At 42.8% G+C, this 18,252-nt stretch overlaps 1 protein-coding gene across 22 annotated transcripts in view; it reads left to right on the plus strand.

The window, feature by feature from the left end:
- DAB1 (DAB adaptor protein 1) overlaps positions 1 to 15,177 on the plus strand; it is a 1,205,719-nt gene extending 1,190,542 nt beyond the window's left edge. For 17 of the 22 annotated variants that reach the window (XM_067006927.1, XM_067006942.1, XM_067006933.1 and 14 more), the window contains one exon: positions 11,797 to 15,177. Coding sequence is in view for 3 of the 22 variants with exons in the window: in XM_067006946.1 (XP_066863047.1) it covers positions 14,357 to 14,383 (27 nt within the window). In the remaining 19 variants the exon portion in view is untranslated. The remainder of the gene's footprint in view (positions 1 to 11,796) is intronic. The other 5 variants (XM_067006941.1, XM_067006946.1, XM_067006940.1 and 2 more) reach the window with 1 other exon arrangement.
- The last annotated feature ends 3,075 nt before the right edge of the window (positions 15,178 to 18,252 follow it).

Below are 18,252 nucleotides of genomic sequence, written 5' to 3' on the forward strand. Positions count from 1 at the left end.
CATACAGCGTTTTGAAAGTGCATTTTGCTAATAGATTTTATGATTAAAGAATCTCACGTACCGTACTTTTTGCCATGTTTCACCTTAATATGATAGCATATGAGAACACAACATGCCATGCAAATGCCCATCTAAAAATCCAGTCTTGCAAAGCTATTTGGGGAACTTGTGATACAGGCAAAGTAAATGTTCCAGGAAAGACAAAAGTTAGAGATGATGGGTGGACCCCTTGGGAAGATTCCCCCAGAGGTTTTTCCACCCCTTACCTATGTTTTATTTCACATGCTCACCCTTGCCTTGCCTTGAAAAATTTGATGAATGAACTTGAGGTGACAAGAGCCATTCATCAGCATAACAGCCAACATCATCCTAAAATTGAGTCCTTCTAGAGAATAAAGATGACGTGCAGCATTTGCAGATCGATGTTTCACACCCTCATCTTGACGAGCCTGTTCTGCTTGAGACAGTCGTACAGGCTCTTTTTATGAGGCTTCAGCCTGTTCTGTGTTTGATGTTCTGTCTAGAACCCCAGGCCAGGGTTGAGTTGTGAATGGACGTGGCATGCTAGTGGGAAGAGCTCAGAATTTGGAACTTGAGTTCAAATTCTAGCTCAGCTACTTAAGAGCAGGAAATCTTGGGCAAGAACCATACTTAGTGTTGAGTCTTGGTTTGCTTATCTGCTGAAAGGGCCTTATGTATGCATTACATTAACTAAGATAGCATATGGAGACAGGTACTCGGGACTCGGCTTAAAAAAATCCGGTTCTGGAGCAAGAGTGAGTTCGGAATCTGGCGCTAGCACTTATAAGCTATATGACCCTCATGAGACGTCATAATAATTTTCCATCTTATTTTGAAAAATGAGGGTAAAAATAGTGTTCTCCTCATAAGCTTATTGTTTGGACAATAATCATAGGAGGTGATGTGTGTGGAATTCTTAGCACAACATCTGACACAGGGAAAGCACCCAAGAGCTGTTAGTTGCCATCGCCACCACCTACACCATCACCACCACCCCCATCGTCATCCTATGTGCCCAATAAATGTGGTTCGCCACTCCCTTGGTTTTTATATAACATTTAGCCCTTATGTCCTCGTGTTGAATAAATTCTACGATAAGGACCCAGGCCACTGGCTGGGAGGTTTTGCTTTTTACTTTCTATTTGCAGGTAATTAATTTTCAATATGCCTCAAAATAGCTTTGGGAAAAAGGAAAAAGAAAAACCCTACTTCTTAGTTTTCTGGCTCGCCCTGTCCCATAATCAGAAGGACCCCTGTTAGGGCCTCACAGGCCGCCTCTCACTTCTCAAAAAATGAGCAGCCTTATCTTAGATTCACATGTAAATCGTAATAAGTAGCTCCCAGCTCCAAAGGAGGGCTGGGCTGTAATCTTCCATGAAGCAGTTTTCTCCCTTTGAAAGCTTAGTCTGGCAATTACACAATTGCCTATCAAGGATTGCATTCCAAGAGGCTGATGCCAGCCTTGCCAACACATCCCTTAAGACACCCATAAGGGAAGTCCAAATGAGCCTTTTGGGCCCCTCCTTCAATAGCAGTATAAGCCACGTTTGATCTTTCTGTCTCCATCCCATTCGCCCATCCACCTAACTGGAGATTTACTGACTGCAGTTTCTTAGGGCCTTTCCAGGCATTTGGAAGAAGGATACCATGCAGGGAGAGTTACGTCCATGGCTCTGTTTTCCCCGCTGCCTCCATACAGTTGGAAAGCAAGGGTCTCAGCCTTCTTATCACCCTTGTAACCATTATCTCCAGCTGCTTTTTATTAGAAATGCCCGCACAATTCTGAGTAGGTAGGGGTGACATCTGTTGATAAGTTAAAACCATATTGCACCCTAGTAAGAGGAAACGGATGGCCTCAATCCTCTCAGGAGGAAGCTTCGGGGCCAATCTCAAAACAGCATTTCTGTTTTAGCAATAAAGGGGAATATCTTCAGTTATTCCATGTTTTTCCCCTACCCTCCCATCTGGGAGAATCACGTGTCTGAAAGACTGGGTCAACAGGGGCAAAAAAAAGAACCCAAATAATATTATAATGGCTGGCATGGGAATGGCAGGTAATTTATACTCCACTGATACGTTGCTGGAGCAATTTTAAGGGCGAAATGTTAGCTTTTGAGGAGATGAAAGAAAAATGAAAACATTTATTTGGTTAAATGGCTAAGTAAATAAACTGCCTATCAGACTTTCCCAGCTGTCAAGTCAAAGTAGCGTCTGTAACAATGGGGAATTGTTTGGTCTGTCTCCCTTAGTAACAGTAGATATTGCCATAAATAATAAGTCACTGACATTTTTTAAGACCAGTCTTCATAGTGGGAACCCAAGACATGTAAAATGTTACCTGATGCATTTATAGTATTCAAGGGAAAAGAAAGCAGAACTTCAGATGATTTTGGTAAGAGATTAAAAAAAAAAGGAAAGAAAGAAAAGAAATGCCCAGAGTCAGGAGACTTGGGTCTGTATTATGGTTCCAAAGCAGGTGACCTTAGGCAGGACTTTAGCAAGCCCCTGGAACCCCCCCGGTCACCACATATGGATGAAGACGAATCATAGCAAGAGCTCCCTCCTCAGGCTCTCCCAGAATCAGAAAATACCATGAGTGTGAAAGTGCTTTATAAGCTTTGAAAGTAGAATACACGTATTTGGCATTATTATCACCATTCTGTTTTTAAATAGAATCCCATAACAAAGAGCCTCAAAACAGAGAACCACAAAAATGGAAAAGTGATCTTTCCTTTTCATGGGCATGGCACTCCGAGGCAAGTCCGAGCCAAGCTAGTCCAGGTGGGAGATGGGAAGGCCTGGTTGAGAGCATTGTCGGCCAGGTTGGAGAGATGAGCATGATGCCCAGGGATATGAAAAGATAGAATCAGGAGGAGGTTAAGGCTGCAGGGAAGTGGGAGGTGAGGAAGAAGAGGGCATGTGCTAGGATGACCCCCAGGCTCCTGCCTGGACTGGGGGATCTAGGTGGTGCCAGGCACTGTGCTAAGGAATGCAGAGCTGCAGGCTTGAGCAGAAAAAAAGGCCAGTTTACTTTGGGACCAGTTGTACCCGAGGTGCCCTTGAACTTCCAAGCAGAGATGCCGGTGGACATCTGGATATGAGACTGGAGAACAAAAGACTAGAAATGGAGATTTCAACATGGTGTTCAGCCCCTAGAGTAGTGAGCACACCTAGACTCCACTGATCATTTAGACCCGAGGCCAGCACACTCTCTGGGACTATTTACGTTTTCGTGGGCCATCTGGCCTTTGTCACAACGAATCTACTCTACTGTTGCAGCAGGAAAGCAGCAAAAGACAGTGCCTAAAGGACTGGGTGTGATGAGCGCCAGTAATACTTTATTTACAAAAAAAACTGGCAGCCACTAAAATGGGCCAATGGGCTGTCGTATGATGACGTCTGAGTTAGATCACGCTCACTGTTTCTAGAATCACCCTGCAGAAGCTAATGCAAGTAACCTTGCATTTACTACTACTAATAAAATAAATGTAAAAATTACTAGGATGTTTATAGCACTTTTATAGACATCACCTAATTCAATCCTCAGGGGAATGCTCTTAAGTATTTTTATCATTCCTATTTCACAGATATGACAGGTAAGGTAGAGAGGTTCATGACATGTTGAAATCACATGATTCACATGTAATAGGGCTAGGATTTGAATCTAGACCCAGATTAAATAACTTAAGAGCACTCAACCAAGACCAGGACACCTGGGTTTTAGCAGCCTCGCTGACTTAATTGCTTGTGACCTGAGGGAGGCGGCTTCATTTCTGACCTCTGGCCTTCTCTTCGGTAAAGCAATTCCCACAGGCCCTTCTAGCGCTTACATTCTAGGACCCTCTAACTTGCCCACGGTCACCCAGCTAGAGCATGGAATACCCAGTCCTCAAACTAGATCTTCCAACAGCACCCTTCTCCCAGGCTGTCCTTATTCCCAGCTAATGAAGGAAAGGCCAGAAGTCCCTGAAATATGTTGACTTCATTAGGGGTCCTGGTGACTATCTGTGTGATATCCAGAACCCACTCCTGACCACCAGGAACCTACTCAGGACAGGCCATCCTGCTTATGGCAGAGAACGGGTGCCAACAGCCTCAGTGCCCTCCTCTGCTACGTGACAAGGTCAAGAAAGGTGACGTAAATCTGCAAAGCAGATAACTTGTACCCATCATTATTATTATTATTGGGGAAGTGCAGAATTGATCAGGACATGTGCAGACCCCCTGAGAATTCAGAGAGTGCACCTCTGTGTTCACCAAGTGGGTTTCAGCACCCAAGACCCCTGGAAGCGAGTGCGTTTAGCAGCAACTTCAGTCTCTAAGGCATCATCATTAAATCCGTCCTGTATTTTGCAGACTTTCGTACTCTGAAGGCCAGATTTTCAGGCTGAAAGTGGTCAGAAAGCTTTATTGTTTCACTTTCCTCTGAATAAAAAGGAAAGGAAGACTCCCGCCCCTTGTTAAAATTCCTTCTGTCATATGAGCTCACTTGTTACGTGTTACAGTCCCATGATGGTGATGTTACAAACCCCATCGTACAGATGAAGAAACTGAGGCCCAGGTGAAATGCCTTCCTCAGTTCATACAGGTAGTTAGGAAGTTGCTGGGGTCTTTGTGGCTCTAAACCCCATGCCTTTTTCATGGATTCAGGTGGAACTTTGAGTTCTTTCAGCCTTATTTCCACTCCCTGGTTACCATCACCTTTTTCATTTTATCAGGCCAGGAAATATTAGACCCTGCTGAGCTAGGCCCAAGTGTTCGGGCTTAAAGACCCTGAGGCTGAAGTTGCTGCCTAGGCAGGGCAATGCTGACGACCTCAAGCTTTGGCTCACCTCCTAGCCGCAGTCTGACCCCCAGCTTGGCTCGGCATGGCTCTTACCCCCAGGCTCCCAGGAGGGGCAGAGATGGGCTTGCTCAGCAGCTAGATTGCATGGCGCGTGACCTCACGTCCAAGACGTCTTCTCCCCACTCACCATTTGTTTTGGACATACCTTTGCTCCATGTGGCCAAGCTTTCCAGAAACAAACACAATAAAAAGTAAAGGGATGCAAAGTCATAAGCACAATTTAGGTGGCTTTCCAAAGGGGCTCATAATAATGTGGGATTGGAAACTATGTGCCTTTATACTTCAAGCCAGACAGGTGGAGATAGGTAGGGAAATTAAGGGAATAAGCACAGAAAGGGGAGTCCAGACCCTGGGCTGCCCTCCTGGCTCTCTACTGATTCCTGCGGACTTTGGGGGAAAAAAAACAACCCTCACATCTGGGGGCCTCCATTTCTTCCTGTAGGAAAGGAACCGTCAGATCGATGGCCCTTCTTGCTTTGACATTTTATAAATGGGGTCATGTGGCAGTGGAGAGGACAGTGGGCTTAGGAAAGAGCTGGGCGTGTTTACATGAAATGCTCAGGAGAGCAAATCTAGTCTACAGTGGTCGAAAGCAGATCAGTGGTTGCCGCACTGGAGTGAAGGGTTGACTGAGCAGGACCCTGAGGAAGTTTTTAGGGTGAGGAAATGCTCTATAGCTTGATTGCTCTGGGGAGGGCCAGATGGGTGTATATATTTCCCACAACTCATCAAACTGTACACTTAAAATGGGAACATTTCATTGTATATAAATCACACCTCAGTGAAGTTGATTTAAAAATAAGAATAGGGGGCTTCCCTGGTGGCGCGGTGGTTGAGAGTCCGCCTGCCGATGCAGGGGACGCGGGTTCGTGCCCCGGTCCGGGAAGATCCCACGTGCCGCAGGGCGACTGGGCCCGTGAGCCATGGCCGCTGAGCCTGCGCGTCCGGAGCCTGTGCTCCGCAACGGGAGAGGCCACGACACTGAGAGGCCCGCGTACCACAAAAACAAACAAACAAACAAACAAACAGAAAACCTGTTAAAAATAAGAATAGGTAAATTCATAGAGATGGAAAGTAGATTAGAGGTTAGTTACCAGAGGTTGGGGGTCAGGGGGACTAGCAAGTCACTGCTTAATGGGTACAGTCTATTTGGGGTGAAGAAAGATTTAGAAATAATGGTGATGGTTGCACAACATGAGGAGTGTAATGAATGTCCCTGAATTATATGCTTAAAAATGATTAAAATGGGAAATGCTTTGCTCTAACTATTTTACTGCCATACAAAAGCTAAAAAAATAACAAAGCTGATTATATTCCAGCTCTGCCCTATGCTGGCTGAGTGACCTTAGGCCAGTCACCAAACTCTGGGGAGCCCTGCTTCTTCCCTGTAAATGGAGATAGGAATACCCAGGGTACAGACTCTGCGATGCCCAAATGAGACCATGTATGTGATCGAGGAATCCCCTTTAGAGACTGTAAAGGTTTCTGTAAATATAAGCTATTATTACTCTAAATCTGTGATTCCACTTGACTTCTGTACGTGAGCTCATACTTCATACTTAAAGTCATCTGCCAACATGTGGAAGTCTCTGCCACCCACAGGGCCCTCCAACCAGATCCTTTAGATTAACCCCGCATTCTTTCTACAGTTTCCCAAGCCGGATCCTGTGCCATTATTAGGTTTCCTAACAGCCCAGTTACGCTGTGAAGTAGTGTCTATGAAGCAGTTGGACTTCGGAAAGCCACCTAGAGGTGATTTTTAGGCCTAAAACCATCTTCTGTAAAGGAAGGATATAGAGCCACATGCCCAGACATAAGAAACCTAACCGTTTTTGGAGTACCTCCTCTGTGCCAGGCTCTGTGCCAGACAGTCAATGTGTATTTTCTCCTTCAGTCCTCAGCGAGGATTTCTAGACTCATTTTACAGATAAGAAAACCGGAACCCAGAAGGGTTAAGTAACCTACACGGAGTTTTAAGGTTACTAAGTAGGTGACAGTGAGAAAGAGAACAGCAGCCGGACAGCCAAGAGCTGGGCCCTTGGTGTTCTGTTGAACGTAAACAATTTCACAGAACATCAGCATCCCACGAAGCATTCTGTGACCGGGATGGGTAGAAACATCCAGACCACTCGGTAGCCATGGCTGACAGGAACATTGTCCAAATTCCAAAAAGTACCAAATATTCTTCTCTCCTGGCTTTAGCCTTGTTCCATGCTACCTGCCTTCCAGGTAGGAATTATTAAGATAATCATACTCCAGCTTCCTGAAAGCATCCAACCCAGAGAGAAGCCTTACTTTCTTGACCCTCCCCCTAAACATCTAATATGAGCCTAAACCTATAAGAAGCCCTTGCTAATCACCTCTTCCAGACTTGCCCGTGGTTCCCCTCGTTGTAATGAGTAATAAACCCAACTTGTTCAAGTGCAAGTGTGTTCGCGGTGGTCTGTGGCTGCAGGCAGTAGTTGGCAGTAGGAATACCAGCCTGGTTCTGCCCGATTTCCCATCTGTGTGTGTGCACTCTTTCATTGCACCTCCCGGAAAACAAGGTATTCCACTTAACTCAAAGGGTGGAGAGCTGATTTGTTTTCATTTTTATTGCACGGTTTCTATCTACTTTGTTGTCCTCTAGAGATGAAGATTATTAATATGTCAGATTCACAAATGAACTTAAAGTTCAGAAGTGGTTGCCAGCTCCCAGTAAGAGAAGCGCTTTTCATTCACTCATTCACATCCTCATGCTTCATGTTGTTCGTGGGTGCGCCTGCCAGGTTCCAAGCTTGTGCTCAGAATTTGGGATACTGACGTGAAAGGTGCAGCGGAGCTCACTGTGTAGAAGGCACTAGGAGATAACACGATGGCAGTGTAGACTCCACAGGGCACTGCCGGAGTCCAGGGGCAGAGAGGTCCACGTCACCTGCATAGTCCAGGAAGCCCTTCTCTTTGGGCTGGTTCTGAAAGTATGAACCCCCAGGTGCAGGACGAGGAGAGGTCCTGAAGGTGGAAGGAATTGTCTAAGCAGAGTCTCGGGGATGGGAAATCCCATCATATCGGGGGTACCAGAAGTACAGGGAAGAAGGTGCAGCCTAGGAGAGAGTGAGGAAGTAGATGAGGCCGGATGGGAAGGGAGAGCCATGTTGGAAGGGCCCTGTGGACCATCCCGAGGAGTCTGCGTTATCCTTGGGGGCTTAAGGAGCTGGGAGGGTCGTTCTAAGCAGGAAACTGGCATGACAAAATCCATTTCAGAAAGATCATTCTGACAGAAGCATAAGAATTTTTTTTAAGCATGGTGTACGTGACTGGAAGGGTAACTTTTTAAAAAATAAGTTTATTTATTTATTTTTATTTTTGGCTGCATTGGGTCTTCGTTGCTGCACACGGGCTTTCTCTAGTTGCGGTGAGCAAGGGCTGTTCTTTGTTGCAGTGCTTGGGCTTCTCATTGCAATGGCTTCCCTTGTTGCAGAGCCCGGGCTCTAGGCGTGCAGGCTTCAGTAGTTGCGGCACGCGGGCTCTAGAGCTCAGGCTCAGTAGTTGTGGCGCACGGGCTTAGTTGCTCCGCGGCATGTGGGATCTTCCCGGACCATGGCTCGAACCCGTGTCCCCTGCATTGGCAGGCAGATTCTTAACCACTGTGCCACCAGGGAAGTCCCAGGAAGGGTAACTTTTGATTCATAGTCTGGAAGGGACATTTATAAGCTCTAATATGGATTATGAGACTAATGGGTCTTATGTGCCCAGTGAAGGAGCTTTGACCTTACCCTGTGGGTAATGAGGAGCCATTGAAGGATTTGAAGCAGGGCCGAGATGTGGTCAGATCTGACCAAAAAAAACAAAAAATATCCACAGCGTGTTATGTTAATGTGTGGTTCCATTTAGACTTTTTGGAATGTCAAAAATAGCTTAAAGACCCCATGGTGACCTTGCCAGAAGTCAGGTCAGAAATTTCTGGATCAAATGATTTCTTAGCTCCCCACCAGCTCTGACAGCCTAAGATTCTGTAACAAGGAAGGTAAAGCTATTGCCAAAACATATAATGCATCAGAGTGTCAGACTTTGGGATTATCTGCTGCTTGGGGTTTTACACACCACTGCTCCCCTTCATTAGTGGGGATAATTGAGAGTTGACTGCAGTCGTTACCACTGTTGTGATGGGTATTTGAAGCTAAATTCCATCAGGCAGGAGATGTGTGAATATTTATCTCAGCTGCAGAAAGTTAATGCAGTGTGGCATTAATTACCCTGTCTGAGCCTGCTGTCTTCTGTTTTTAGGTGTCATTCTCAGTTGAATAAATTAGTTTCCAAAATTGGAATAAAGCAAATGTAGGGTGAGATCAAGGCAGCCAGACTTCTTAGGGCATCCAAAAAACAGAGTGAGCTGAGAAAGTCTACCCAGGAAAGATGAAGATGCATCCTTGTAGCCCAGCGTAGGCAAAAGGAAATGTTGTTTCCCAGTAGTGGTACTTCACTACTTTACCACTCTAGCTTTGCTCCGCCCACCTGACCCCAGAACACAAACACACAGTAAAGTTCCATGTTTAGCCTTACCACAGGTATTTGAAACATTTCAAGACGTTGGCAGAGAATAGATTAGGTGCTTAATAAATCATCTTGTTATAGATTTTGATTTTTGATTCAATTATGGGAGAATAAAGCCAAGGGAGAGTGTGTTTAGGACAAAGGGATCAGAACAGTGAAAAAAGGAGAAAGTGTATCCTAAACATTCATTCATTCAGCAGACCTTCATTGTGCACCTACAGTGCTGGGTCCACATGTAAAATGGCAGGTGTAATGGGAAAGTGGTAACTCAGAAGTGGGGCATGGAAGAATGGGCTTTCCTACTTTCTATCATCAGATATTTGGAAGAAGTATTACACTTACTCTTTATGTTTCCAAGGCCGGTATGAAGTCCCATGGGTGGAAGGCATCGAGGGACAAATTGGCAATCTGTTCTTTTACAGAATTGGGTGCCTCAAAGGGTAGGAAGTTCCTTCCTGAAAGAATACAGAGATGATGAGTTCTAGAAGAAGACATCCTGGACCTACCTGATCTCAGGAGTCCTGGATTCTATTCACGGCATGGTTACTAAGTAACCTTGTGACTCTGGGGAAACAAAAGCTCTCTTCATTGGGCTTTACATTCCTCATCTGTAAAATGATGGGTCTGGACAAAATTATCTTCTAACCCATCCCCACTTTACAATAAAAGCAAGTAGTACAATATATTAAATCCATGACAGGCAGCACTATGACTTTGAGATCACACAACCTCATTTTTCTTTTTTTTTTTTTTTTTTTTTTTTTTGCAGTACGCGGGCCTCTCACTGTCGTGGCCTCTCCCGTTGCGGAGCACAGGCTCCAACGCGCAGGCTCAGTGGCCATGGCTCACGGGCCCAGCCGCTCCGTGGCATGTGGGATCTTCCTGGACCGGGGCACGAACCCGTGTCCCCTGCATCAGCAGGCGGACTCTCAACCACTGCGCCACCAGGGAAGCCCCACACAACCTCTTTGATTTTCAGTTTTTATCTGCAAAATGAAGATGGAAAGAATATAAACCATTCCCAGGACTGTTAGGCAGATAAAAAGGCATAAGGGTGCTTTATAAACTCCAAAACACTCTATAACACCACAGATTGCAGGTTTTTTTTTTTGTTTTTTTTTAATGGCAGCTGTTATAATAGATGAGAAAAAGCACTGGACCTTACTTTTAGGTCCCATGTCCCAAACTTACTAGCTGTGTGACCATAGACAAACTACTTAACTTCTCTGTGCTTGGTTTCTCATTTGCAAAAGAGTTAAATCACCTGCCTTACAAGGCTGTTGTGATGTTTTCAAAAGACAATGTACTTGAAAATGTCTAGCATGGTGCCAGACACACAGGAGAAGCTACAGAATGCCAGTTCAATCTGTTGTTTCAAGAAAATAAGCAGTTAAAAAGGGGTCTTTACTCACATGGCAAGAGGCAGGCTAATATATAAAATATGACAGAATTAAGATGTCACTGTGTCCATTTAGTTCTGGTACAAATATCCAAGAGTGACAGCATGAAGGCCAACTTTAATAGAAGGGCCTATGCATGCCTAAGACCAGAATATTGACCTGATCTGCTTGGCCAGTGCACCCTGGGCCATTTCAACATGAACTAAAGTCTGAAGTGATTTCAACAAGGCCAAACACCATTTCTCATCTACATTTGGATTGGAGGTTTGCTGTGTCATATGTTGGTGAAAACCCTTGTGTATGTCTTAGGACAGCCCCATGGATGCAGGCAAGTGACCCGCCAAACCTCACACAGCTGAGTGGATCGAAACAAGTTCGAGAAGCTTTTTTAACTAAGAGCTAACGGCACGATGGCCATTTCTCTTATTCTAAAGCGCACCCAGTCATCACTGCTTGTAGAAACCAAAGAGCGGTTTGAGATGGAATTTCAGCAGCCTCAAGTGGACGTTCATAAAACCGTGTTGGAAAAATGTTCACTTAACTCATGATCATTGTTACCATGTTCTGAAGACCTGTTCCTGCCGAGCACTGTGCTAGAGGCTTTATATTATATTCTCTCTAATTCTCTCAAGAACCATGTAGGATAAACAGTATTATTCCCATTTCATGGTTGGGGAAACTGAAGCTCAGAAAGTGTAAGTATCTTGTCCATATCACACAGCTGGTCCAGCTCTGTCTACTAGACCCTGCAATTTCCCTAACAGGCAGTCAGGCTCAGCTTGAAAACCAGGGGCAAAACTGGGTGAGTTGTTCTTCTTAAGGATAAAAAAGATACCAAAATGATATGCACCATGATTGAATAATCCAAAAATAACCTAAGGTCATTCATCATAAACTGTCACCTTTCTGTTCTAATCCCAAACCCTCCTTCCCATGCTGTCTCAGAAAATCCTATCCGGAAAAAGAGCAGATCTCACTTTGTCCCTCTGTCCATAGGAGCTGGAGCCTCTTTATGCGCAGATCAACAAATCTAAGAAATAGCATCAATGCGGGCTTGTGGCGGGTGCTTCAAGACTGGCATGGAAATCAGCATCGCGACAGGCTCTCTTGTATTCTTTCACTTCACCTCATCCCACGAAGAAATTCATGACTGCCCAATGGAACTCGTTTGGAAGAGGGAACTAAGAGTTTTTGGCAACCACTGGCAGATATCTATGGCAGCACAAAAACAGACACACAAAAGCATAGAAAATCATACCTAACATTAAATCACAAATCAAGCAAATGCTTACTTGACAAAGAGTCTAAGCTCTCTTACCACGTGGGTTTAAGATGACCCAGTATGCGAAACCATAGTTCTCTTTTTATTTCTCTACCGGTTGGCCACTGTAAAGACATCCAATTTGGAGTGACAGGCCTCAGAGAGTTACATCAGGGTTGGCACTGACGTCATTTAGGCAAAAGTAAGAGGTCTCTGTCACCACAATATCATCATCCATATGCCTTTCCAAATAGGATGATGTATTTACATCACTCCACAAGGCCTGGTCTGCCATTTTTTTCCCCTTTCCTTTCTTTGTCATGTTTGAAAATTAATGGGTGTACAAATTTTTGTATTGCTTTTGACTTTTTTTAGATATTGGTGAAGAAATCGAACTGGGAAAAAAAAAAAAAAACCTCATAGGAAATGAATTAACTTGAAATCACAAGACAGATGAGTGGTTGATGATTCTTTTTGATCAAGAATGTTGCCAAAACAACCCTTTAGCTCTTCTGCATCCTGGTGAAGAAAGACAGCTTTCGGTTTAACCTTCACTCTGTGAGTAGGAAAGGACATCGAATCCCATTGATGAGAAAGATGAAAAATGCATCTGATTTCCTCAGAAGCTCTAAACTCTAAGTCCAATAAAATGAGATTTTTTATTTTTCCGATATCTTGCTGCTGTGATGCTATGCAGACAGTGTCTTCTCCATGTGCCATTTTCAAAGAAAAGTCATTTGCCAAATAATTAGTGGTACAATCCTGGTAATGTGGTTTGAGATCTTGAAAACCGACTTTCTAATGGAACAATAGTGACATGAATATTTCAGAGTAACAAACTGATTCCGTGGTCACAAATGGTTCATCTCTATCTCTTTTTCTACATCAGAAAATTCAAATGGGATTTTTATTTTATAACTTGAAAAAAAAAAAACCTTACCATTAAACTCTTTAAATATTTAAGGGAAATGGCTTTAAGGAGTTCTAATGAAAAAAAATTGCCAGTTTTTTTTTGTAAATATAGATGTTAATGAAAATGCTTTTTAATAATGCCATTACACTGTAGAGAAGGTAGCAGATTGAGTGAAAGATGTGACAAACTTGATGGATGGGGCTTACTTTCCAGATGTTACTCTGGAGTGTATGGTAGGAAGCTGGAGTTCAGGGGCAGCTGGCAGGAGCAGTCGGCCAATCAGCAGCTAGTGATCAGGAAGGGAGCACGTGACTCCATCAGCTAATCTAAGCCTTTCCGCGAGAGTACCGGCCCTCTGCATAAAACAAGAAAGAGACAGTTCACGCTCTGAAGGCCTGTCCTTCAGATTCTGAAACTCCCTCCCACTTCTCCACTCCCAGCGACCCCTGTAGACACCATTGGACTGTTTGTACGTGAAACAGAAGAGTTTAAGCTTCCTTTTTTTACATTTATGAGACAAAAAGTGCAGTGTTCGGTTCGTATGTTTAGCACATGATTTTCATAAAGAATCTATATATTTTTTGCCCTACAGAGAATTGTTCTACAGGTCAAATGTGTTTTCCTGATGTTCCTATGCAGTTACAGTATGTTGAATTTAGTGGTTTAACACTAAGAAGAAAAAAAAAATCATGTGATGGATTGGGGGTGGGGGTGATTATTCTCACTTGGTTTTAAAATTTGAAAAGTAGGATTTACCTTGATACGAATGACTTCAATTGGCCTGTGTACTTTGATTCTTCATATCAATAGAAACTAAAACGTTTGGAAGAAGGTATACTTGGTGACCAAGAAAAAAATGGATAAGTCAAGGTGATTGTTACTGGTTGAAGCCCAAGTTTTACACTGTCAGGTCACTGGAATCTGAATGTTTTCCAGTTAACTGGAAAAATGTCCATTACAGAATAGATGTAAACGTCACCCTAATGTGCAAAGTCTAAAGAACCTGAAAGGTGAACAGGGCCATTTACCTTCCTCTGTAGCTGTCACATGTTGGTCGACATGATTTCTTCAGGAATGTGCATACCTTTGATGAGTTGATCCTTCCACATGAAGGGGAAAATGGGAAAGGTGTGATAACCACGAGAGCTGTCCTGAGACCAGTTCAACTGTGTTTTCTGAGGATTTGATGAGATAGGCAGTTCCCATGGGGAAATGACTTAAATTGCTCTGTTGTCCATGATTCTGATTCTAAACCAGTGGTGCTATCTTCTCCCTCAATATGGCTGTCTTGAGTTTGTCTTGCAGTATCACACCCTTCCACTGATTCTGTGGGTTGCTTCTGACACATTCAAAGTGAACTCTGGCTGATGTTGCTATTTCAGGTACACCGTATGGAGCTCACTTCATAGAAGAAAGTGACAGCACAGTGGACTTGTCATCATTCACTGAATGTGGTTGAAAATGTAACTGGCTCTGAACTTAAAGAAGATGGCCCCTGTGATGCATTAAAGTGAGCGGAATAAAGTCAAGATTTTAAACTGCCATCCATGTTATCATTGGCAGAATTCTGCTGTTTGATAAGCACTGTTTGGGGAACTCAGAACCACCGTATCCTATCCCAGGAATACAGTGAAATTTCCAAATAAGAGCTGAGGTGCCAATACCGAAAGGCCATGGGGGAGTCTGCACAGTTCCAGTTAGATTGGTAGAAAATCCACATGTACAACTGTTAATTCCTCATTCTTCACTAGCACGAAATTTGTCACTTTAAATTTTGAAACCAGGGAAACACCACCTGTCATTCTGTCCCCATCCCCCATAGCTCGCCGATCTTTACACGCCGCAAGACTTTTTTGATAATTCGTACTCATCCCAGTGTCTACTGAAACCCCATCATGTAATGTACCGGGCACCTTCTTTAAAAAAAAAAATGTTTACTCTGTGGGTTTGGTTCATTTCAATTTCTGCGTTCTGACACATATTTTTTTAATAAAGATGAGAAAGAGAAAATGACTGTTGCAGTACATTTCTAGACCTACTTTAACTTTACCTCAGATGACAGTTTGTTAACATATATGGACACATTATTTTTAACTTTATGTACGATGCATTCAACAGAACAGCAAAATTTTTAGAAATTTTCCATTAATTTCTGTAACACTCCATGTAAAACTGTTACAAATAAACATGTTTGAGAACAACAGTTTAGCCTGGTTTTATTCCACAAGCTTCTACCGGATATTCAGGTGAGGGATTGGAAGAGGAAATTGCTTCTCTCAAAGCTGCCATCAGACCAGGTGAAGGCTTCTGTTTTCCTGGCACTGGGCCAGAAAAAGCGAGCTTCATTGGGGAGTTAGATCAGTTTGTCTTCAGTTCAATTCAGGTACCGGCTCCGCTTGGAAAATCAGCCACGGTGTGGAATGAGGAGGATGTTGTCAGAAGAAGCGAACCATGTATATAGATGCAGTGTTTGGACCACATTTAGCATGGGACTTGCAAAGTTGGGAAAGACCCCAGGATTAACCCTATGGATTTGTGTCTTCTACTAAAAAAATAAAAAATAAACAGAAAACCTGCTAAACAGTTGGTTGGAAGACCAAACTTAACCTAGACTCTCAAAGAGTTGCCCCATAGTTCATTTCAAGAGTATCTGCTTTAAGGGACTCAAAGAAGGAAGCATTGGTCTTCCTGCACATTCCCACACACTCCACGCAAAAAACAAAGGAAAAGAAGTCTGAAGCTGGACCTTGACTTTTATACATATTGAAGAACAGAAAAAGAAAAGCACGTATTTATGTGTGTATGTGTCAGTTTTATTTCCTCTTGTTATTAAATCAGTTGGTTGATCCAGTAATCAGCCAGAATACAGATTATGATTAGGTCATTGAGATGCCAAAAAGCACCTCTGTTCAGGAATGGTTATGTTAATGGTTGTGTAAACACATGCCCTCAATCTGGCCTCCTTAATCAGAAAGTATTAAACAGATGTTACCAACAACTTTGAGAAAATGGATTCCAGCAAAATAAATTTGGGCCAAATAGAAGAAGCAACTTTCATACAGTAAGAAATGCTCACTCTTGGACGGAATTGTTAGAAAATGTTACAGAAGCCTTTCTGAGTATAATAGCGCCTCAAACTTGTTGAGCAGCTAATATGTGCCCGATAGATGCTCCAGGCTGTATGGCCATTGCCTCATTTAATCTTCTAAACGGCAGACGTTATCCCCAATTTATATATAAAGAAACTGAGACTTGGAGAGATCGAATAACTTCTTCAGCTAGCAGATGGTAGAGTTAAAATTTAAATTTCGAGTCTCTTTACTCATAGTTGATTTTAATTTTTTTTAAAAGCTGGATATTCACCCTTTTAAATAGTTCTACGTGGTCTTGTTGAAAAGCCTGACCTCTTTGCAGACCTCTAGTTGATCTTTGATAAGTAAGTTCAATTTCTAACTTCTTCCAGTTTAAGTAAAAATTTAAAAACATTAAATCTTAGTATCTTAAGTATGTTGCCAACTTTGTAGTTTCTTCTTTAACTGGCACTTTTGAAATGGTATGTGTCTGAGGGATAAAAAATATACCTTTTTGCCCAAGTAGTTCAAGTTTAGCTGAAACCAAGCACTGGTGATTTACTTTTCCAACCTAACTGAATCTTAAAGAAGTGACAAATTAAAATTTTAACTTCTAGGCGGATGCCAAAATAAATCAGGCAGACATACCTGCTTTCATTTTGTGCTTCAGAGCAAACCCTTGTTGTTTTGACAGCAAATGGTTTTTGTTTTACTCAGAATGACAGTAGGAAAAATGCCTAGAATAAAAACAGGTTTCATTGAAATCAACCTTCAAAGCTTTGAAACCTTTTAAAAGATGTTTAAATTCAAGGAAATTGTTAGCAACAGTGCCTGAAAGATTAAAAAAAAAAAAAAGTAAACAGACGTAAACGGCTTTCAAGCCATTTAGTGACGGATTCTCAGTATTTATGTTAAAATAGGGACAATAGCTGCCACTCTGGTGATGCTCTATATCTATATGTGTCACTCATTTTCTAGCTATCATTTCCAAGGTTTTACACAAGCCCTGAGAAGAAAAGAAATATGCTCCCCATTTTATAGCTTAGGAAACTGACACTCAGAGATGTTATAAAACAGCTATCAATGAACAGAACTGATGAGCTTACCCAGAGGCTGTCATAGTTCCCAGGATCTGACCTCCAAGTCTCTTTCCTCTCCCATGGTTGCTTCTGTCTGTAGGGTTTCTGTGATGTCAAATTGCTCATGCACCCTCTGTAAAATACTTTGAGTGTTTCTGTATTCCATTGCAAGTAGTGTCTATTAGAAAAATCATAATACCCGGCATTACCCAACTGATTTAGTACAGAAATGGATTCTTCAGTAAAATGACTAGATTTTTTAAAAAACAAAAGCAAAATCCAGTTTTAGTCTCAAAAACAGTGATAACTCTAACGCGATCCAATAAATATTTAATTTCAAAACAAAACCCTGGCCTTCATTTTATCATCCAAGATACAGAGATCTGAAGAGGGAACCTTTTTGAACAGGTTTTTCTGTTCATCGTTTGCCGAAGTATATTAATGACTGCCAAGTGGAAAATGTCTAAATATTCTCGCGAAGCAGCAGCCTCTGGTGACTTGGGTCTTTAATCTTCGGAACAACCTCTTGCCATTTCTGTCACTCACGCTGGGGTCACAGCCTGGAGTGGGGAACGAGCAAGGATGCGGAGAGGGAATAAGCAGCGAACAGGCCTGGCACTTTGTCAACGATGAAATGCTAAGCTGTCCGTCTTCCTACTGTACTTGTAGCAACTGTACCATGCCTCCTGGGAAGGCACCCTGAAATCTGTCTCATTTCAGATTATAGAAGTCAGTTACCCATAGCTCGGGGCCATGAGCTCAAGTATCTAGGACTTAGTTGTTAAAGGGAAGTTGTTTCTTCTTACCTGTCTTGTACCCTTTCAGACTTGCATAGGAATAAAAGAAGTCTCCGTAGGTTCTGGCTCCACGACTTTCTAGTTGTTTGACCTCAGACAAGTCACTTAAGCTCACTAACACTGAATTCACTCACATGTAAAACTGAGACAATAATATCTTCCTCATAAGGCTGCTATGAGGCGTAAATTTGAAAATTTCATACCTGGAACATAGTAAGTGCTCAATACACGTTACCTAATGTTAATACTAAAGAAAGAGTAATAGCTATTGTGTATTTTTGTGTTTAATTCTTTTACTTCATCCTTTCACATCTATTATCCCAGTAACTCT

The sequence above is a fragment of the Kogia breviceps genome, chromosome 1 (genome assembly GCF_026419965.1).
Source record: "Kogia breviceps isolate mKogBre1 chromosome 1, mKogBre1 haplotype 1, whole genome shotgun sequence".
In the NCBI taxonomy this organism is placed as follows: domain Eukaryota; kingdom Metazoa; phylum Chordata; class Mammalia; order Artiodactyla; family Physeteridae; genus Kogia; species Kogia breviceps.